This window comes from Bacillus rossius, chromosome 1, assembly GCF_032445375.1.
Source record: "Bacillus rossius redtenbacheri isolate Brsri chromosome 1, Brsri_v3, whole genome shotgun sequence".
Taxonomy (NCBI): domain Eukaryota; kingdom Metazoa; phylum Arthropoda; class Insecta; order Phasmatodea; family Bacillidae; genus Bacillus; species Bacillus rossius.
Genome location: NC_086330.1, coordinates 91,814,617 through 91,838,698, shown reverse-complemented (window position 1 = coordinate 91,838,698; position 24,082 = coordinate 91,814,617). Strand labels below are relative to the sequence as shown.

Genomic DNA, 24,082 nt, shown 5'->3' with positions numbered 1-24,082 from the left:
TAGAGGGGGGGTCGTAATAGATGTTTTCCGAAATTTTCAGTTGATTTCAACCCCCCCCCCCCCCCCAACCCCTTTTCCCAAACCGCTACTCGCTAAGAAACCAGCCATACAATGGCAGGATGCTGTCACTCACAATGCTAGACGGCTGTGCTTTAAACCTTCATGACAAGTCCGTCGCCCTACAGGCCACCTCTAAAGAAAATATGTCAATAGACAGTTTATTTTTACTGGTTAGATTACATGTACGATTTCTTGCTTGCCGTAGTTAAATACACTAGAACCCCGATGTCACGAACCCCGGATTTAACGAAGCAGTGATTTTACGAATACATTCTCGAGAACCGTCAAAAAATTGGACATTTTGACCAAAATGTGAAAATCAGAAGAAAAAAAATTTAAAACAAAACAAAATGAAAGATTATTAAAATCTGTTAACTTTAACACACAGCGTATTTTTTGTGTCGGCTTTAATATTTCCAATAATGTTCATGTGAGAATAACAAAAAAATAATGGGACATTTCCTTTAAAAATACGGCAGCAGTAGCTTGTGCAACGTAAGTGGGAGCGCGGGAATATCGTCTAGACAGGCTGGCGGCAGCACAGGCGGCGGATGCATGACGTCATACGGCTTACCTCTCCTTCCCTTGTCTAGACTTCAAGGTTCATCCCTCCCAGGCATACAAACCATCGTGTCTCTCTCCCCCTCCTACTTCAACGTCCTTTGGCATGTGAAACTGTCAACATCCTTCCTCACCTTCACCAAACTGTGTGCGACTAAAGCCAGGTTTGTATAGTCCAGTTCTGGTAAAATGAAAAATTTTTAAGGGCCCCCGCGACAGCCATTTACCGTTAATTGTTTTGATACAAATTGTTTGTTAGTTACACAACATTATTTCTGAAGGAAAATCACTGAAACTTCAAAATTTATTTAATGGAAAAATTTAGCAGGGCCGTAAAAGTATTCATTTTTGCCGCAAATGAACTATACTCGCCCTTCCTGCCGGACAACATTCTCGGCGCGTGACGCATGGCAACTACAGTCGTGTGCCGCGCACAGCCACGAAAAACCTACGCAATTTCCAAACTATACTATATATCCGACTGGAGTCTGTTTACGAAAAGCATTTAAGAATTTGTTAATGGTTCTTTTGAGATAAAATGGCTAAAAGACATGTTTTCGAAGTTTTAGGTGTAAAAAACCCGTTACAAATTTCTTGAAAGTATCATAGGGAAATGCATTACACCTTTATCTTTATTTTTCCGCCATATAATGTTATGGTCACCGCTCAAATTTCACTGTTATCTGACGGGAACGAGATGACTGCGCGCCAGTTCAGAAGCCTTGCACTTAGAGGTTTTACCGCGCTAGAACTACCATTGAGCGTCGATCTTATCATCCCGCTTCACTAACACACACGCTGACCAGACGGCGCCCTAAAGCTGATTAGAGGAAGCATGTAGAAATGCAAGGCAGGAAATTTTTCCAGCTTATCAACCAGGACCCGGGCAAGTCTTGACTATTAAGCTTTTCACATTAAAATATAAGAGACTTGTATTGTGTAATTTCGGTGTTATTTAGCGGTTTTTCTTAAAAATCGCTTTTTTCGCATTTTCCATATAAATTCGCGGAAAATTTCGCGATTTCGCGATTCACCATATAATCGTGGCCCTAGTTATTGCTCGCGCGAGAGGAGAACGTGGAATGTTAGAAGAAAGATAAATGCGGGGTAGACAGACGGCAGCCAGTGTGTTTCCTGCGCGGGGAATAAGTGGCGTAGCCTTTTTTTTTATGCTGGGTGAAGCGACCTTTTTCTATCAACCCACGGGAAAAATTAATTGCTTGAGCTGTCAAAATAAACATCGCTGCGGCAGTTAAAACAAGTCGAGGCGGGCGTGCATCCAGTCGGTCGCTGTGTATTGTCAACCGATAGTAATCAAAATCAAGAGAAATCCAGCAGGTAGCTTTGCCTTAACTGCGTACCACACTAGACACTCGCAATAAGCTAAACGTAAACACGTTGCCACAAAAACCTTTATCTGCACCCTGCCGACAAAGGGACGTGGAATGGGGGTTGTTAAGCGCTGACAGCGGTCGACAGGAAGCACTCGGCAAGAGAAACGCAGCAACACGTTACTCACCACAAGAAACTTATTTTCTGTCTGTTTATCTTCGGATTTTCGGCAATTTTTTCACGGTTCCTCGAAATCGGGTTGTAATAGAGAGGTGGTCGCAATAAATGGGGTCGCAACAAAAAGGTTTTACTGTATATAGCTTAGCTTTATTAAAACATTGCAAAACATTTTATAAGTAAAGTTTATACAATAAATAATGAAGGAAAGAAAACAGTTTAGAGAAAATCATATACTTTTAATTCATGAAGTTCCATCTAAATTTCCAAAAGACTATCTTCCTTTTTCAGTGTACACCAACCTTCATTAAAAAATATGTAATATTATAAAGATGACAAACATTCAGCATAAGGCCACATAACATATTTTTGTGGTAGACATAACCTAACATTTTTAATAAGTACAACTTTTTAATAGGACATAAAAAAAAGTCGAATGTGAATTAAGTTACCTATCTACCTACATTACAAAACCCGCTGACTGCAGTTGCTGTTTTCTTGGAAGAATGCTGCTCGTCAGAAGAAACTTAGACATTTTTTGGGGTGGTTCTGGGTCATCTGGGTCGTCATTATCTTTTCTCCATTTGGAAAACTTAAACGACGTAAGCCTGCTCATCGCAAATCACCTCAAGAACAATTATATTGTAAACGTAACGTAAGAAGTGTGGTTATAGAAATTTGCGTCGGAAAAAAGAAAACACGAGAAATAATGATGGCTGCCGTGACTACGCTAGTCAACTTAGTACCGTACTGTAAAATTTACTGGACCAGTACTTTTAATAAACAAGATTAAATTAATATTTTCAGTACCTGACTGTTATAACCAAAAAGGCCAAAGAAAATAAATACATCCCAGTAATTTAAAATACGTACCTAATTTACGTAATCATTTTCTACCGCATGTGTCTTGTGTTAACTTGATCACGTTAGTTTTGCCTAAATACGAGTGTTCTCGTACATGCGCTTTAGTTTAACGTATGGGGTACGTAATCTTTGGTGATTTTACAACACTTCTCGTACACGCACTATAGTTAAATGTATAATATACAATACCTTTGGCATTTGTACGATAGTTTATATTACGTAGTACGAGAAATGCATACAAAATTCTCTAAAGATAACAAAAAACAAAGCGCGCCTATATGAAAAAATGCTATACGAGTTATGCGACAATTAATAATTTTTTTTTTATTTAGTCTGCGCTTGAAACTGTTGAGGCGACGATTATGCGATAAAAGTCGGAATATTACAAGTAATGGAATTTTGTTGTGTTGTTTTGTGAATGGTCTCAAATGGGGGTTAGAAAATTATAAAAACGTATTTTTTTTTTTTTTTAAACGAACGTTCGGTTTTTCGAAAATATTTTAAGATGTTTCGAACCGAACCGAACGTAAGGGTTCGGTTCGGTTCGAAATTTTCGAACTTCGGCCAGCACTACAATTTTCAATTACTACCTAAACCTCTTAAAAACCCACTTCGAATCCCACCTCGAATCCTACCTCGGATCCTACGAATCCTCGAATCCATAGGATTCGGTATATTCGACAAATCCAAGATTCGAAAATCCCATCCCTAGAATATATAATAAGTCTGTGTTTTTAACAAATATAACCTAACCAGACAGTATAAACTGATTATATTCACCGCTGCGCACGTACCATAGAGTGTGTCTGTGTGTTGTAACGTCAGCCAAGGTTCTCCCCTAGTTGCTGTGTGCTGTGCTGACTTTCGACTATAGGGGGGAATCCAAAAATAAACTAGCCTACACAGGATAGGAAGCCTACGCCCTCCTTTCTTGCATCCTTCTTCTTGCACGTCTTTTATTTTCCTTTCTTCGCTTCACTTACCTCCCCTCCTTGATGACGTGACCTTGGTCCCAGCTGCTATCTTAGCTGTGTTCTGTTGCTCCCTCATGCATCAGACCAATTCATTCCCAATTAAAATGAAAACCATTGCAGATACAAAAAAATCATAGAGACCTTTTCAATTTGTAATTTAATTTGCTACAACTTTTATTTAATGCTTTTTCACTAAAGTGCACCGTTTTTGAGTTACGGTGTGAAATTAAGAAATTTTTAGAAAGTTCAGGAATCTTAACTTACACTTCAATTTTCTATGTTCGGATATTACGAGTATTTGTAGTTACGAGGATTTTTCCCGCCATTTACAGCTCTCGTAGTAACGAGGTTCCACTGTTTAGTTTACTTTGCACGAGTCAGAGAGTACATGTTGCATGCAATCTATACAGGCATCAACGTAATCAAACATGATGCTAACACACGCGCTACACATCGACGATTGAACAGATAAAGGTTATAACAATTTAATTCATGTTTGAAAGAGAATTTATACATTAGACAACTCCATTTTTATGTTAATTAAATAAGTATAAAGTAATATCCTAATAAATAATGGATTTAAAATTTTTAAAAAACTTTTTTTTTATGCAGGAAACAAAGTTTTTGTTCAAACTCTTCAATGAGAAAAAAAACCTACATCTTATGGAAAAAATGGTGGGAGGGAAACATTTATAACCATATTGGACGATACATCATATTATGCAGGAACGTCTTAAACAAGTCTTACTGTATGTAGGAAGGGTAACAGTTTATGCATATGCTAGTACAAACAGTTTTTGTATATTTAAAGGTTATAACAAGGCAAGTTTCTTGACTGTTCGACTACGGGCGACTACCGTGTTTTCTTGCATAATCATCACACATCTTATTCTAAAATCAAGTTTGAAAAGTAGGGGTGCGACGATTATGTGGAAAATTTTTTTTTTGTTAGATAAAGTTATTTATAAAAACAAAACCCATTCATGGAAGGTACGTTTATTTAAAAAGTGAAGTATATAAGAGCACGCCAAACAATTTAAATTAATAAGTCATGCAACAAAAACCTTTCAACTTTAAATAGAAAAACGAAATCTGTGATCCAAACGCAAGCCGAACGAACGTGTAACTATCGCCGTAGTACATACCACGAAAGAGTGCGGGCCATCACATGTAGTTAACTCGGCACTCGACAGAAGCACGCATTGCATGCAAACGGCGAGATATCGATATTTGGCTACGTGTGCGCGCTCTATACGAGAAGCAACATAACCAAACAGAGAGCGCGTGTTGCATGCATCGACGAGATATCGATATTCGACTACGTGTGCGCGCTCTATACAGAAAGCAACATAACCAAACAATGATTGCAACGAGCGCTGGCTACATTTTTGTAAGCTGTAAACCACGGTGACGCAGATGAACAGATAAAGGTTATAACGTTTAAAAAGTCTTTAAAAGAAAATTCACAAATCAGACAACTTCGTATTTCTGTTAATTAAATAAGAGGTAATGTCCGAATAAATATTAGATTGCTATTTTAAAATACATTGTTTTATACGGAAAAAATACCCACACAAAGCGCTCAAATTCTAATAGCGGGACCAAAAACATCATACGACTTTTACCCGAGAGGTTTTTTTTTATACAAAATTTTGACGCCCTAAAATATAGGTGCGACAATTATGCGAGTGTGACGATTATGCGATAAAAGAGGGTATACTTTGAGATCCGACATTGGACACGTGCGTTAACCAATTTGAATAAAATAGATTTCAATTTATTCAGAAAATAGTAAACTATGGCAACAAATTTTTTTTATGATATACTAACTCAGAGATCAAATTACGAAGAATTGCACAAATAAAATTGCAGTGTTGAGGCATTTAGTGAATTTATAGAAATTGATTTGAAAATATTACAAAAAAAAAAAAAGAAAAGCGTGTGAAAATTCTACAAAGGTGGAAAGGAAAAAAGCTAAAATGGCGGACATCGCTCGGCCCAGTTTTGAACATCCCAGTTTTGAACATCCCAGTTACACTCTTTTTTTAACTTAGGTTTAACATCCTGACAACAATGAGCTTATTTAAGATGGACAAACACACTACATGTTGGGGATACTGGAAAAAAGACTGGCCTTGCCACCATGGGAAACTACAACAATAATTCCAAAACCTCGTCCCCAAACACAAGTCCACAGCACCACCTTGCTCAGTGCAGACAAGGGACTGCCAGCGTATGTACAAGGGAGAAAGCCATGAGGCAGAGAGCCGTGAGTTACCACACCTCTGAGATGGTCAGGGCATTGTAGAACTCCTGTGCAGTGCACTGGAACATCTGCCGCACACTCAGCGTGGTCGTGTGCACCTTCCCGCTCTTCGTGTCCTTCTTGCTGCTGTTCACGAGGCCTTGCTGCGGGCACGAGCACATTGCGCTTGTCACAAGAATTATACGCACACATCCTTCACTGAGTAGGACATATTCCAAACCCCGTCATGATGCTGCCTGAAAACTATTACAGTAGAATCCCGCCGATGCGACCCCCTTCTGATGCATCCATTCCGTTTATAAAGTTTTTTGAGAAACCGTGATAAATTTGAGCAGAGAAAGTCGAAAATTTTAGTAAAATCGGCTGAAAAACAAGTCTGTTACACTTTGTTGGGCGCTATGTGTTCACATTTATCTTGGCGAGCGCTGTACTGTGAGATACAAAAGACGGCTAAAAATAGATACCACCCCTCCAGACTGTACACGCTAGCCAATACCTGCTAGCCAATACCTACCGGTAAACTGTGCGCTTCACCTGATAGCATCTACGTGCGTGTCTATTGCCGTCCCGATCCCGTGCCTTTGTCTTGCGACTGGTTAGTGTGATCTTGCTCACTTGTGGATACGCTACTCTCGCTTGTTGATTTGGATTTCTCTTGGTTTTTATTAGTGATTGTTGACGATTTATTAAGCTTTGTTTCTTGGACGCCGATTTCGTTACAGTACTGGTTTGGTTTTGTGAATAATTGTTGATGACACACGCATTTGGTTTTGGATTTTGATTTGGTAACATTGTTGGCTTGATTCTATGAACGATCATTGACGAGACATGCAGTTTTACAAGGATTTTTATTTGCTTACAATTTTGGCCTGATTTTGCAAAGCATTGTTGACGATTGTGACTCGTTTTTGAATTTACACGGACTCATGGATTCGTGAAAATGAGTGTTAAGCGAGCCAGTTTGTCGCTAATGAAAAAATTGAGATTATCCAGCAAGTGGATAAGAATACAATTTCCAAGACGAAGATAGCACAGCAATATGGCATTCTGAAGTCTACTCTCTTCACGATTCTTGTATTTAAGGAGACGACGTATTAGGTGCTTCAAGTGTGCGTGAGAGATAAAATAAAGAAGGTGAAGAGGGCGAGACCTGCCAGCCAATATATTTGTGGGATGGGGAGACACAGATAAAAGAGAGCGAGCCCTGCAGCAAACGGTAGTGGTCAAGGTCGACATTCACCGTCACACTCTCGCTAGCTAACGATGATCCTGGTCGCCAGCCTCTCACACACACAAACACGCACGCGCACACTCGGCGCATGCTCACTGCTCAGTCACAAAGTAGTGTTCAAGGCCGACCGAGATTGCCAGAGCCTGAAAAGTTTGGACAATTATACACCCGAGCCCGCCAGAAGTCAAATTTCACTGCCCGAGCATGCCTAACTGACACGCAGGCCTAGTGCCTAAACAACTTACTGCCTGCCCAAGTCTGCAAACACATTTACTTTGCTACGTTCCATCGTCAGCCAGTGAATAAAATACAAGTGTCTGTGTCGCTAGTCAGTGGCGACTGGCGAGTAGATGCGTGTGCAGCCAGCAGCTCCGCTCTCCTTCCCCTCACTTACCCGTCCACACCCCTCCCCTCCTATACTTACCCTACTTCTCGGATTCCTGCACGTCAGCCGGACGGACCAGAGCGATAAGCGCCGCCAGAACACCCGTCATGTACATATTGCTATTGTGTCACGGGACACAACCTTTCAAACGCCACACTAATACAGCCCGCAAGACATAATAAACCTTTAATAAAAAGTTATCATTTCTACACTAAATCATCTGATTTTTCTATACAAAGATGGCGAAAATGGACACGTTGCACTGTGTTGAAATTTTTTTTTTCGGCAATGGGAGCTCCAATATTGCTTTCTAGGGTATCGTTTTTTTCGGGAGACATCATGCTATTTAAATACTGTAATATGAATTTAAAGAGTTGCATTTTTTACACCATAGACTATTTTAATATGAAATCTATGCGAACAAAGACGATTTTTTATGTATTTGGATATATTTCGGGGGGTCGGGCCGTGGTGGGGGTTTACAAATTGGCCCGAATTCTCTATTGCGACCATTCCGTTAATAAGTCCGTTTTTCCGGAAACCGTGAGAGGTAGCATCAGCGGGATTCTACTGTACCTTATTTAGTGGAAGCATTGAAGGAATGGCTATATCAGTTCTGGGGGATATTCCCAGCAGGAAAACCCTTGCAGGTGATAGCCCTGGTTCCTTGGGTTCCGATCTGTCAACTGTCCCGAGGCTCTGACTAGGTTCTGCCTGAGATGGTCTCAGAGTGTGTTTCTAGGGGTTTGAAGTTGGATTGGCTCTGGAAAGAAGGTGAGGGGGCCAGCCAGCAACGATCCTGCTCCTCTGTTCTGTCGCTGCCCGTTCCCGGGCCTTAGTGCATACCCATGATACCTTGTCTCTAGTGCATACCCATTATACCTTGTCTCGGAACTTTCCCTCTACAGAGATAATTTCCTTAGGTAGCAGCGAGGAGACAAACAGCAGGGTACCGATAGATGATTTTGGAGCTTTATTAACCCCACCTCAATGGGATAACAGCATTGACTGTGAATACTCACTCTATTACAAATACAGTAGAATCTCGTTATAGCGAGCACGGTAATAGCGAGAACACGGGTATAACGAGGTACTTTGAGGAATTTACGACGTGATCTCTTGAAGCGCGCTTTTGTTATTTGTCTGCTTTATCTCCACCACTCTCGCTCGCCACTAGACATCTTGCCGTTGACGCCTGTCACATTCTTCAGCCGTGCAGTCGCCACCTAACGGACCTAAGTGCGTGGCTTTAAAAATAGAATCCCGTCCTTTCTTTCTTTTATCAAACTTCTGTTAGTTATCTGTGCCGTGTGTAGACAAAGTTTGAGATTGGAACAGAAACAACGTAAGAAAGTATTTTTTACAAATCAGAAATATGTATGTTTTTTTTTATAATCGCATATTTTCACGTTTTTTTGGTTGTTATCTTAAAAGAGATAATATTAAAAAGCTGCTCTAATGAGATTTAATTGTTTCTTGGTTAACAAAAACTATTAACCAATATTGTTAATAGTTTATATTCTATTTATTATTATTTACACGACGTCATACTGTACGCGTAAGCAATACGACTGGATTCGTTGCTGCAACATAACATAGCATGTTATGCAGTACATATCAGAAGTAACAAGTAACGTAACGATTGTAACGAGTACCAATTGTTATAGTAACGAATACATACGGGTACACATTTTTTCGCTACTTTAACACCTCTAGTAGGCACTACCGTATTTATTTCGGAATCGCTAGGACAGTTTTCTTGTAACTTTTGTTTCGGTCAGTTGTTGGGGTATCTGTTCGGGAAAGGGGTAATGATGGTTTGAGTTTAATCCCAAATTTATTTTCTAAAAAAGTTGACAGGTTTCTTTAAATGAATAAAGTATAGTTTTCCAGCGACTATTTCGTTTGAGGCGTACATGCGTTGCCGCAGCCGCACTCCTGCTTTTTTGTAAGGAATTAAATCGTCGCGCTACACTAGCACCACCTGTTAGCAACATTCCGAACCAACATGGCCGCCAGCAGACAGCCCGCGTCGACGATAGATAGCAGGACAATGCTGTGTCGGCCGCGGGCTGAGATGCTATACTTACGTGGCGTGGTAGGGTATTCTGGTTATTTTGACGCAATCGGTGATCGCATCCGTACTTATGGGGTATCGTTTTAAAGAGAATTCACACATCTGCTCACAGAAATTAAGATTTCGTTAATATAACCTGTTATTTTCCAATTATACACGTTTAAACACAATTTGTATGCTATTTTCGGTTAATTTTTATTTTTTGGGGGTCAAAATTTGTCCAATTCGGTTATAGCGAGGACACGGTTATAGCGAGGATCAAACCCGGAACCGTGACACCTCGCTTTAACGGGACTCTAGTGTATTGTATGCAGCCTCTGGAAGATTGGTTTCACCTCTTTGGGCTAGTGACTTCATCGATGCGATAAGATATAATGGCGCGACAGACTCACCTTATAAGATAAACTCAACTCCACTGAATCCCACTTACTTATATCAAGCCATTGACCTATGCCAGGCATTGTTACCCTGGCAATGGGCAATGCAGTCGCTGGGTTTTAAACGCGTTTCACCCGTCTTGGTGGGCACACGCGTTTAAGGAAAAGAGGATCTGATGGCTTACTGAAAATTGACATGTGTGGCATGCAGCAAATCAAGTTTGACTTTCTTTAACTTTTAACTAGCTTGATTCACCTCAAACTAAACGTGCTGCTAGAAAAATTTGACTCATAACTAGTAGACATAGAATTAAAATTGTTGATGTTCAGAATTTTGTACATCTTTTCAGACAGGAAATCACTAATAATGTAACCCTGATTAAGTACCTACATCAGCCTCTACTACTAAGGACTACTGCTAACTGACCTGCTTGTTGAAGTCAGACTTCCCAACCACTGGTTTGCTCTCCTTTCCTTCTTCCCCTTTTCTAGGAAGTATCATGCCTTGAGAAAATTCTGAAACATATAATCAAAGGGTACAATTGGATAAAGTTAGTATCTGCGTACACTGTTCCCAGACCAATCAATTACTTAAGAACACTGACAAATCTACGACTGAAATATCAATAATACCGTGTTTTATCGCATAATCGTTGTACATTTTAAACTAAAATCAAGTTTTAAAAGTAGGGGTGCAATTTTAATGAGAAAAAAGCATTTTTTGTAAGGTAAAGTTAGTTATAAAAACAAAACCTATCCATGGAAAGTACGTTTATTTAAAAAGTAGAGTATACAAAAGCACGCCAAACAATTTAAATTAAGAAGTCATGCAACAAAAACATTTTGTTCAACTTTAAATCAAAAAACAAACTGTGACTGACCTGAACGTGAGTCGGAACTAACGCATAACTATGGGATAGTTCACACTTACCATGAAAGAATGCAGGCTATTAAATGTAGTTAACGCGGTACTAAGACAGAGCACACGCGTTTCAAGCAATCAACGAGATATCAATATTTGACTACATGCGCACGCTCTATACAGGAATCAACATAACCAAACATGAATGTAGGCAAATAGCGCTGGGTACATTTGTATAAGCGGTACACAGTGACGACAAAGATGAACAGATAAAGGTTATAACGTTTGAAAACGAATTAAAAGAAAATTTTCACTTTGTTGAACTTCATATTTATAATAATTAAATAAGTAAGTGGTAATATCCGAATGAATGTTAGATATCAATTTTAAAATATGTACACAGTTTTACAAGGGAAACTACAGTGTGATGATTATGCGCATGCCACGATTATGCAATAAAACACGGAAATCATACAAACAGAAATTAAAGTTACTTAGAAAACACACTATTATGGTTCTGACTTGATGTAAGTTTTTGGACATACGCCATTGCTAAGCACTTTTTCTGTAGAAGAAAACTAAAAACTAAAAACTAAAAATTAAAAATAAATAAATAAATAAATAAATAAATAAAAATACCCAAAAGACAAAAAGACACAAATTAAGCAAAAAATTGCTGTTGTCAACAGGATATAAACACCACAAAATATTCCGTAACTGGAATATGGTCAACAAACAAAGAAAATGTACTAAGAGAACGAAAATTTTTTAGTTTTCTTCTACAGAAAAAATGCTTAGCAATGGCGTATGTCCAAAAACTTACATCAAGTCATGCACTCCCGTTGCACAAATCTTTCAAAGATAATATTATGGTTCTCAAAAGATTTTTGCAATCCACACACATGTGCAAAATATAAAAAAGACATGTAACAAAAGTGCACAGATTATTAAACCAGTCATGAACTACAAGTTCAACCTTAATACACAGCCGCAGCAGCCTTAAAATTAAACCCCAAGAAATATCTTCATTTCCACGTACAGTTAGAATCTCGTTATAAAGTACATCAATAAAGCCTCAACTTTTATACTTAGTAATGAAAGTACTTTATACTGAAAGTTACCTTTAAATCGTAGTATTTTTGAATTTTTAAAAATAAAGTAGTAGGGAATCAAATGTTACATTAGCTTGGATGCAAATATTTGTAAAACAACAAGATTTTTTAAAAAAAATTACTGAACTTAATACATTAGCCTAAACTCTAGGCCTCCAAATACAAAATTTATATCTGTCGAACACAAAATGACAAATGGGTTAAACTATTTTGCAGATATGTACATTTATTGGGATAGAATTTCCTCGTCATCTCCTCGTGCCACATCTGCATTTTTCCTGCCTTTGTCAACTTTTAAAATTTCCACTTTTTCCTTCAAAGTAAACTGCTTGTGTTTCTTTTTATCTTTTTGGCCATCCATCCTGATTAAAATATTCAATCAACAATATTGTTTGCCTCGTGCCACGTCAAATGTAAACAAACCTCTCATCCATAGATAACCATAGCTCCGAACTAGTAGCGAGCATCGCGAGCATGGCTGTGCCAGGCAACATTCCGACCTTCATGGCAAAACAAAGCGTGTCGGCCATGCTGTGACACCAAACAGTTCAAAAATTAACCTGCATAAATTAACATTATTGGATTTTCTATTTTGTATATAAGTTAAAATATAATTTTTATTTAACGTTTGTCTGCGGTAATTGCAACTTTTAAACTACTCTATAAATTACCAAAAGATGGCGCAGCTAAAAACAATTGTCTTGAAGAGGGGCGAGAGAGCAATTGATTGTTTAGATCGTCTCGTGCACTAAGTGTGTGATCCATGGAGGACGAATTGCGCATTACACTGTACTATGATTCTATGAATCGTTGATACAATGTTTGTTTACATTTTATAATTGTTAACGATTCTCGAAAGTGATAAAAATGAATCATAAAATACATTTATATTAAAGAACCCCTGCGCAAACTCAGTAACTATTATATAAAATTTTCCTGATACACTAGAGTCCCGTTATAGCGAGGTGTCACGGTTCCGGGTTTGATCCTCGCTATAACCGTGTCCTCGTTATAACCGAATTGGACAAATTTTGACCCCCAAAAAATAAAAATTAACCGAAAATAGCATACAAATTGTGTTTAAACCTGTATAATTGGAAAATAACAGGTTATATTAACGAAATCTTAATTTCTGTGAGCAGATGTATGAAATCTCTTTAAAACGATACCCCATAAGTACGGATGCGATCACCGATTGCGTCAAAATAACCAGAATGGAATACCCTACCACGCCACGTAAGTATAACATCTCAGCCCGCGGCCGACGCAGCATTGTCCTGCTATCTATTGTCGACGCGGGCTGTCTGCTGGCGGCCATGTTGGTTCGGGATGTTGCTAACAGGTGGTGCTAGTGTAGCGCGACGATTTAATTCCTTACAAACAGCAGGAGTGCGGCAACGCACGTACGCCTCAAACGAAATAGTCGCTGGAAAACTATACTTTTTTCATTTAAAGAAACCTGTCAACTTTTTTAGAAAATAAATTTGGGATTAAACTCAAACCATCACCACCCCTTTCCCGGACAGATACCCCAACAACTGACCGAAACAAAAGTTACAAGAAAACTATCCTAGTGATTCGGAAATAAATACGGTAGTGCCTACTAGAGGTGTAAAAGTTACGAAAAAATATGTACCCGTATGTATTCATTACTGTAACAATTAGTACTCGTTACTATCATTACGTTACTCGTTACTTCTGATATGTACTGCATAACATGCTATGTTATGTTGCAGCAACGAATCCAGTCGTATTGCGTACGCGTACAGTATGACGTCGCGTAAATAATAATAAATAGAATATAAACAATTAACAATATTTGATGGTTAATATTTTTTGTTAACCAAGAAACAATTAAATCTCATTAGAGCGGCTTTTTAATATTATCTCTTTTAAGATAACCAAAAAAAAAAACGTGAAAATACGCGATTATAAAAACAAAAACATACATAAACTTGGACGACGAATTTCCAAATTATAATTTACTTAATAAACAAACCTCGTTCTTTGTAACGTAAATTCATCTAATATGCGCGCGCATGCGTAAAACATAAGAAAAATGCGAGTAACGAGATGCAGCCGTGTGTAACGTTTAGTTACTCGTTACTAGATGGCGCACCCGTTACTCAGTACCGAATACATACGGTTTGCTACAACTCTAGTGCCGACGGAAGTTTGATAAAAGAAAGAAAGGACGGGATTCTATTTTTAAAGCCACGCACTTGGGTGGCGACTGCAAGGCTGAAGAATGTGACAGGCGTCAACGGCAAGATGTCTAGTGGCGAGCGAAAGGGGTGGAGATAATGCAGATAAATAACAAAAGCGCGCTTCAAGCGATCACGCCGTAAATTCCTCAAAAATACCTCGTTATAGCCGTGTTCTCGCTATTACCGTGCTCGCTATAACGAGATTCTACTGTAACTAGAAAAGAATGGTCGTTGTATTGAAAGGTAGGATACGTTTTTAATGTTAAAGTGAAATATTTTTATATTGTTTACATTGGTGTTTTGAGCTAGAATTTAAAATCATACGTTGAACTGAAAGATACGTTATTCTGAAGTACGTTGTAACGGAATTTCACTGTAGAACCTTCTTTCAAAGCAGCGATGTATTTCTCCAGCTGTCCCTGAATGACCTCCTTCCCCTTGCTTCGCATGAAGTCCTTCAAGATATCTGCAGTGGAACTGGAGCCTGTGACGGATACTGACACCTGTCAATATATAATCAGAATACAACTTCATACAAAACTAGTCACAAAATTAACTATTTTACTAGGATCAATAGCTTAATTTTAACAAGCATGTATGATTTAAACTAAGAAACTCAAACAATTAAATAAGGTATAGTAATGTTTGCTTTCTTAAATTCAATATGAAAAAAAAAAATTTTTTTACAATATTTATTTCCTTTGTGAAGTTTAACATTTGAAAACATTTATTTTAGAATTTAGATATGTTTTTGGTTACAATCACTGCTATACCATATAGATTTTTCAAAAAGGATTACAGTCAAACCTCTATCTATCGAACTCGCATGTATCGATTGTCCGTGTTTATCGTATACTTTCTACGGTCCCGACAAAATTGCCATATAACTAAGGTTAAAAAAGTCCGCATGTACCGATGTTAAAATTATCGTTTTGTCCACATTGATCGTACAAAATATGTGGTCCCGTCACTATAAATTATAATAGATGATCGTTTAACCATAAAGATTTTGCAGAAATAACCATTTCTTAGAAAGAAACCGTCACAAAAACAGTAACGATAGTATACAGTAGTAAAAATCACCTTAAATCTGCAGCCAAGTAATGGATCACATAAATATGAAGAAAAGACAAATGAACATAAACTTACGAAGAAATATGGATGATGTACCATAACTACAGTACAAACCCAATTGTTATCCTAAGATAATTACCATAAAAAGAACTAAAGATTCTTTGTCAATACCATAATTACTACAGAAGCACGATAGCTACCACATTTGCACTACAGTTACCGTAACAACCGAGATGTATATTTACCGTGACGGCAATGTATTTATTTATGACATATTAAAATTAAAGAAAATTATTGAAAAAAAAAAAAAGGATGTTATATTTTTATATGTACGTTTGGCACATGTTGCGAAGAAATAATGCGATCTGAAAGATTGCAGTACTACTACGTAAAGCGAAAAGGGTACTTGTGGATTTTTAGGTTATGGCAGTCTCTTGTTTTTTCAGTAATATCGGCTGAAAATTAACAAGCGTATCGGAAGTCGGCAGAAATGCCGATTCAACTAAATATTGGCAAAATCGGCTTCTTCAGTACAGCTCTACATTTGATGACATGAGTAAACATATTTCAGACTTCAGGATATTGAAAAAGACTAATTTCCATGTAGATTTATTGTGCGTATGTTTTTTTTGCAAGTGTAAATTGAATTAAGTAAAATACTTCCATTTTTATTTATTTTTAAACTGATTTAAATTTAATGACAAGTAACTGATATATTTCCGACACTAATTTTGAGGTTGAAATATTATTTTTTAAAAATTCTTATAGAGTGAAGTCCACATCTATTGAATGTCCGCATCTACTGAATTTTTTTGTTGGTCCCCTGAAAAACGATAGATAGAGGTTTGACTGTATATGGAAAAAACAAAATGTAACTGTGCCAGACACTAGTGCTACACATAAGTGCAGGCTAACGCTGAGTATTAGATGTACTGAAGGTACGTAATGTTAGCAGATACGTGACCGTTGGAAAAAAAAATCCTTCCTTTCCATCCCCCCCCCCCCCCCAGAATTTTCTAACTGATCCACGCTTAATTTGTAGCTAAAAATACAAAAAAAAAAAAACATATGTTCAAGTGGCAAAGGAATTTTACACACGCATTTCTACACCAAACGTCATTGTCATAAATCATGAGACAATTTTACATAAATGTGGCAAAGTGTCTTTAAAGAAAAATAAAATATAAGCTGGGAGCACAATTAATTTGAAGAAATTGTTGGCTGCAGTAAGCAAATGTGAACATGGAGTGTACCCATCAGTGGTTTTTACATTATATTTATTTGCATAGCTTGGTAAAAAGTTAATACACTCAGAAGTGTTACATTGATATTTCCTGCTTATAACATTTCCCTGCTAATCATTTTTTCCTTTTGCCTTCTTGAAAAATGTTATAAGAGGATTCTATTGAACACCATATATTAAAAACTTTAATAAATTCTTATTTGACTGCATCTTCCTCTGTTTTACAGATTTCTAATTTAAACAAAGTGACATATCCACTGCTACATAAGAAATACTGATCCATCGGTGAATGTCATTTGTTCTCCAAATGTGAATGATTGGCCTGTTTACTGATTTTTCTTGATACATCTGTTGTGTTACTGCTTCTATATCTCACACCTTTAACCCTCAACACGAAAAGTGACACATTGTTGGAATGTCTAATAGGAGGTCTTTACAAATCTGTAATAAAATTTTCATGACTTGACTGTCCATAAAAAAATTTTCAAATTTCTCTAACTTCTTGTTATTAAATATTTGTTTATTTAGCTATATTCAGAAAAAAAATAAAAGCAAATCCAGCCTCCACCATCACTGTAGCAGACCTAGTTCTCTCTCCAATTAAATCTTTTTTCTTGAAAATTTAAACAGAATCATGAAAATGTCATTTTATAGTGTGTATGACCATGCACTAAATCACATTCTGAAATTTAAAAAAAAATACTTTTATAGGCCTAGTTGGTTGATGGCAGACTAGAGCATATTTTCCCTTCAAATTTACTACCACTGGCTAATTTCCATGACTTTTCCAGGATTTTAAGTAAATTATCTTACTTTCCCTGAGCAATCCCAACTTCCCCGATTATCCCTGACTTCGCAAAATGTGGACAACCTGTCTGAATATTTAGTGACCACAAGAGCAAAATATCTAGATGTAGCAGTTTCTAGGATAAAAATGACTTGCACAGTTTTTATTAAATACAAGCCAAATGGGATCAGATTGACAACCTCACAACTGATTCAGGCATGCTACTGCCCACTGCCCAACACACGACATGTCAGAGCGCAGGAACTCACGTCAATGTCCGAGATGCTGTTCTCCTCGCTGAGGTTGGGGATGTGGGCGGTGCCCTCGATCACGGTGCCATCGCCGCTCTTGATCCGGCCCTTCCACTTCAGCTGGATGTCCCACTCGTAGAAGAATATCAGCTTCCCCTTCCTGTTGTTGACCACCGCCTCTCCGTCACACTTGTCCACCGCCATCACCTTGCACTTGGCTGCCGCACACCACACAGGTCGCTCGGCACAACAAGTCCCCACAGTCAACAATCTAAACTCCACTTTGCGACTTATCAAGGCACCTATACAGCATTTCTGTAAGCTTATTTAATTCTCAAGACATCCCTGCAAAAAGTGAAGAGATAAAAATCTAAACTCATTGAAAATATTGTTGCTAGCCAACAGCCATTATACATATGGGTTGTGTTGGCTCTACCCTAAACTAAGATGCTGTAACTAGAGAATAAAAAAAAAATTAAAAACTGCAGATAACATGTTTTGAAACAACTTCAGTAGCACTATGTACTCAATTCTACTCTGACTGTACCTATCTCAACACAATGCACTTCCTAGTTCCACACTTGCCCCTATCTACCCGCTGCTAGAAGAAATGACTTAGCTGTCACCACTCGTACTGGTTAGCTTACTTAAAATAAAATTTCATTTTGAATTAATTTCATTAACAAAATTATTTTGTTTTGATAATGAATCTTCCTACTTTCTTGCAATAAGCCACTGAAAATGGCCTTCACACTGGCCAGTTACTGAACACTAGGTAAATTGCTTGTTTACGCTTTGTTTTGGCCACAATAAGACATTTTTGCTTTTTACAGCATAGCCTTATTCGGTACACGTCTAGCTACTGAAAAAAATTCATATTTCAATAAAAATTTAATTAACGTTCCTTCTGGAACACACTGAATATGGAATTAGTGCACACATTCCACTAAAATATTCATCACACAAAAGCCTTATAATTTGTTTATTGCAACAAGCTGTTGCCATATCATTTTGTTCAGAAGATATGCATTAGAAAAATAAATTATAATTTTAAAAATATAACCACTTACTTTCTTGCAACAAGTTTCTGAAAATGAACTTTGTGCTGACTGACCATTAATAGTTCAGCACAACTTTGTGATTATGTATCATTTCGCAACAAAAAAAGGTTCATTGTTAGGAAGACATCCTGTATAGGGGAAAAAAAAAAAAGAAAAAAAGTTTATTAACAAACTGTTCAACTAATTTTGTAAGAATTCACCGCTCATTTACAGTATAGTGTTGAGTTTCATGAAGTGATGAACATTCTCCTTGTATGAAAAGCCTTTTTAACACTGACCAAATGCACTCAATACTACCAAGATGACTAAAGAGCATGTCAAATTGTTCTGGCAAATACCAATGAAAATGGTTTCACAAAAAAAACATCTGTTTAAGTTACATTTGAGTTACAACAAAATATATAATTAAATAACTGATTAGGGTTTGTAAAATTAAACTAGCCGCAATCATAAAACATGTTTGGATTTTGACCTAATAGAATTAAGTGTGATATTACATCTCTCATAATTGAATATTTTTATTTTTTTCTCCCGAACATAAATAATAATTCTTTGTAAAATTACATTTGTGTTAATTGCTCTATGCAATAGTGTTTTAACTTTATGATGTAAAAAAAAAAAGACAATCTGTTAATTGCAATTCTTTATTGTAAGAAAAATTTATTAACGTCAGAAAGTTTTATTTTATCAGAAGTGTAATGATATGCTTAAGTCCTTTTGTTTAGTTAATAATTGATTCAAGCCTTTGGTTAATTTAAAATATATTACTGTTAACAAGATATTGATGTAATGAAATTAAATATTTCTCAAAAGTACTGACTACATAATTACATATATATTCACATCAAGAAATCGTGAAATACAATTATCGTTTGTTATGATGGGATATATATGGAACTAGCTGCAGCCCAAGATGTGTCGAAGGTAGTCAACTATGTTTTAATGAAGTGAGCCACAAAGATAATTGATTCGAATTCGACTGGGAACTTCGAGAAGGAGCTGATAAAATTTGACTTCACCAATTTAACGGTGTTCTACAAGAAATGGTATTACGATTATCTCCGAAGAGAAGTCGCAGTGATTGTCTAGAACAAGTCTGCAATGCAAAGAACACACCCGGCAAGGACTGTTGCTGACGAGTCCACTTTCTTCCATAGAGCTGCGAGCTGTTTCAACTCAGCTTAGACTGCAACGCATCTTCACGTACGTGATTCTTGAACAGCATCGTACAAAATCGTCGATATATCCTTTAATTGATTTTTTGTCCATGTTTATGTATCAACAAATGGTATGTACCTACTCAACATGGTGTACTGTGCATGTAAATGTTTACTTTGGAAGTGTTTATGTAATTTCTTGATATTCCAAATTCCATTTGCACACAATGATATTGCTTCTTTCCATATTATTTTATATTTATTTGTCGTGGATTAACTTAAATTGCTCTGTTGAATGCTTTGTTTGATCAATTTAGTGTCAATTTTCAGTTTATTTCTGTACTAACTACAATCCTATTAGAGTACCCTAGAGAGAAAGAGATTCTTGCATTTGTTTTACTTACACTGAGCTTAGTCAGAATTGTATTGTTTGAATTGATTATATGTTATACATATACTAACCTACTCACTTATATCACTAACTGAAACTGGCTAATCTCCACCGATGGAAATCTGAATATCAAATTTTATACTAGTGTAATCTTGAAAAATTATGTAAATAAGTGTTTATGTGTTAAAATATTGCTGACCGATTATGATGCTTGAAGTAGTATTCATATGTTTGTAATGAAACCTGGCCAGAGAGTAGTGTTATAAATATAGGTTTTTACAAAGTTAATATTTAGTTTTCATGGTAGCTTTGGCTGGACAGGTCAGTGATATATAGGTTGTGAAGGTTAGATGGCACCCTAGAATTTGGAAGTAATTTATTACCCTGTACTCAAATTCTAATATTCAGAGTACATTTAAGTATTGCGTTAATCAGACAAAATATAAGTTAGATGTATTTGATTCTATAGACTTTGACTTTTCAACTTTGATACACATTAAATTTAGGGAAATCGTCACCAACGTTGTGGGGTTTTAAGTTTAATACAAGCATTAATGGAAACAAATTTTCTTTACCAAAAAGCACAAGACAATGAGTGCTTGCACCAGAATGGTGTGATGAAAAGGAGATTGGGTAATCGAACTAAAAGGCTCACTGTAAGCTCCATGACCACAACTTACCCAGATCACTCTCGATCCTCAAGTCCGCCAACAGCTCTTTCAGCTTCTCCGTGGACCAAGCACACGCATTCTTCTCCGTCCTGAAACACAAGCTTCATCCGCCGATTGTCCCTCAAAGAACAATGCAGGGTTGATTCGTTTGAACAATAGCTAGAGGAAATGACCCCACCACCACTACAACCCTCCTGAAAAGCAATACTTATTGTAGTATGTTCTTTGCTTTGATGAGTAACCGGCTAGCTACAATAAACTATTCATTTTCACAGCATTATGCTCTCAGACTGAAGCTTGCAACTAATGTGTTGTTTCCTTTCCTTATGTTTGCAAGCTATCAGAAGAATGGTTCAAAGAGCTGGAATTATCTTAGCAGCTAGATTTTTTACCTAAGTTATATTTTGGTAAAGTTGGTACTTTTACTTTTAGCTTTCGTTATGTACTTTTTAATTCTGTTTATCTTAGTTTATTTTTACAGTTTATTGTATACAGCTTTATCTATTAATTTTTGGTGATGTTAACTTCTTTAACTTTTGTAGGTTTTAATTTAATTTTTTTTTTTAATTTTTCTTAAATGCTTGTTTGCATACATGACCACGGGGGGCACTGATGGACATGTGACGTCACGAGTGGAGAGCAGCACCATCTGTGAGCGACAGTAGATGGAAGGGAGTAAGCTGGGGGACTCTCTGGCGGCCGGACACATTTTTGCCGGGCTGCGCGAAATGCGAGCCGCCTGCAAGGACTTCAGTCTCAACCATATGGGCATTACGTGTTGCATATCGCAACCAGTTGTCCGGCACATGAACTACTGCATTGCTACACAAGGTATACTGTCACCCCCTGATTTACGCCACTGATTCCGCCGGTATGGGCGTAGTGCATTTAAGAAGCATTTTTTAATTAATGCATTTGGTATACAGTACTTTGAAACTATGTCTCGTTTAAATAAATGTAGAGGCCAAAGTGAATAACGTACTTTACTCAAGTGGAGGTTTGATAAATGAGTACTGTTCCATGTAATTTTGTGATTAACTGTTACAAGTGCCAAACAAGTTGGCAAAGTGTTGGTGTGCAGTTAAAGTAAGAACTTTACCAGTGCTTATATTAGTATATGGGGAAAAAAACTCGGTTTGATATTGGTTTATATGCTAGGCAATTTTACGTAACATCCGTAAAGAGATCTCCAGAATTAAACTCTCATTTTAGAATTGCAGCCTTTAAACTCTTTTAAGTTATTTCCTTGCAAATGAAAATTATGTGCACCGTGCATACTCTGGGCAGTAGGAGAACTGTCCAATTTAAACCTGAACAGTGATTTGTTGCATTCACTTGTTAGAAGCTACCATGCATATTTACTACGTTTTACTTAAGAATCTTTTGAGATAATTTATGGTGGTTATATTAACAGTGTTTAATGAACTTTTATATATTTTTATATTGAAGGTCACCCCCTCTGCCGCAAAGATTTTGAACCTTTTAAAATCTAGTTCACTTTAGTGGACAGTTAAGATATAGGTATAGTGTTAAATTAGTAAATTAATTTTTATAAATACATTTTGTATTCAGTTACGTTATTGGGTGGTTTATTATTTTATCATATGTTATTGGTCATGTTCTGAACAAACTGTAATTTATTGAAGACATAGAAGGTGATCAGGAAAGTAATTACATATTATGAACTTAAAACACCTGAGTATTAACATCACTCTTCAACCCAAATACACAGAAACTACCAATAGTTGATAGGGCTAAAATAATAAGTTGATGAACATATGCTATACAAAGATAATAGTGTGATGGTCTTTAGGTTGACAATAAATTGTATGATTTAAACAAATCAGTAATAAAAAAAAAAACATTACAGATACTAACTAACACAAAAATAGCCAATTACTGTATAACACACAAAAAAATTTCAAATTCTATTCCATCGAAAAATAAACATGTATAACACTAACTAGAGTTGCCTATACGATGGTACACTACTGCAAATGTCTGCAGAATTCATAGTATTAATAGGGAATTCAATATAACACCAATAATAATTGATAGATATTGTACTTAAGTATCTCAGGTAATGTTACTTTAACTTTTTTTTTTTTTTTTAGAACAGTCAGCATTGCAAAAGGTAGTTCCATTTGTAAAATACGGAAACATATTTTAATGTGCGTAAATTCATTGTTACAATATATTTTGAAGTGTTTTCATAAAATCAAAACTTTTTCAATGGTATGTGTGTGATTTTAGGCCTTTAAAACTTAATGGCATCACTGAAATTTGTAGGCCTAGCCCATGACAGTAAATCAAAAATGGCCTTCACCTGGATATTGACAGACAATACCAAAATGCTTAAAAACATGTATTTTTACGTGTTAGCGAAGTCCATATTCATAAACATGCACACACATGAACGACACCTTTAGCAGCCATAAAGATGCAGTAAATCACTGGTTGCAATAAAATCTGCACTTTAAGGGTCAAAATTAAGCCTCCTCTATACACGGGAGAGACTTTCAAAGCCGCTAGACCCAACGCTTGCCTTCATTCGCCCCAGATCCCATCATGCAATGGGCTGGACACCTTAAAGATTACATTTAAAGTTCAAAACGTCCCGCCGCCAAGGCAATGGCCAAATCACATGATGCGACCCGGAAACGCTAGCAACAAAATGTTAAGGCGATTGGTGCATGGAAAATATTACGACAAAACTAATTTAACTGTACATATTTATTTTTGATGCTTCTTTTTAAGACATAATATACCTAGGATATTTTTAATAAACTTTTTTTTACTGAGTTATGTCATTTTAAATGCATTTATTTTTATTCCAAGCCAGAATTATTTAGAAAACACATAATTATGTTAAACTTAAGTATAGTTCAAGAAACGAGTGTACGAATAGGTTTCTGCACATATAAAAGTAAGAAGAAAAAATTTTCATCGTCAAAATTAGAGT

General features: G+C 36.7%; 1 protein-coding gene across 1 annotated transcript in view; it reads right to left on the bottom strand.

Annotated features, from left to right (window-relative positions):
• The window catches only part of LOC134539955 (activator of 90 kDa heat shock protein ATPase homolog 1), a 61,800-nt gene that overhangs the window by 25,572 nt on the left and 12,146 nt on the right, over positions 1 to 24,082 (bottom strand). Inside the window, exons 3-7 of the mRNA XM_063382343.1 lie at positions 21,130 to 21,209; positions 17,859 to 18,058; positions 14,868 to 14,988; positions 10,732 to 10,820; positions 6,252 to 6,377 (exon numbers count right to left, since the gene is read on the bottom strand). Of these exons, the coding sequence (XP_063238413.1) occupies positions 6,252 to 6,377; positions 10,732 to 10,820; positions 14,868 to 14,988; positions 17,859 to 18,058; positions 21,130 to 21,209 (616 nt within the window). The remainder of the gene's footprint in view (positions 1 to 6,251; positions 6,378 to 10,731; positions 10,821 to 14,867; positions 14,989 to 17,858; positions 18,059 to 21,129; positions 21,210 to 24,082) is intronic.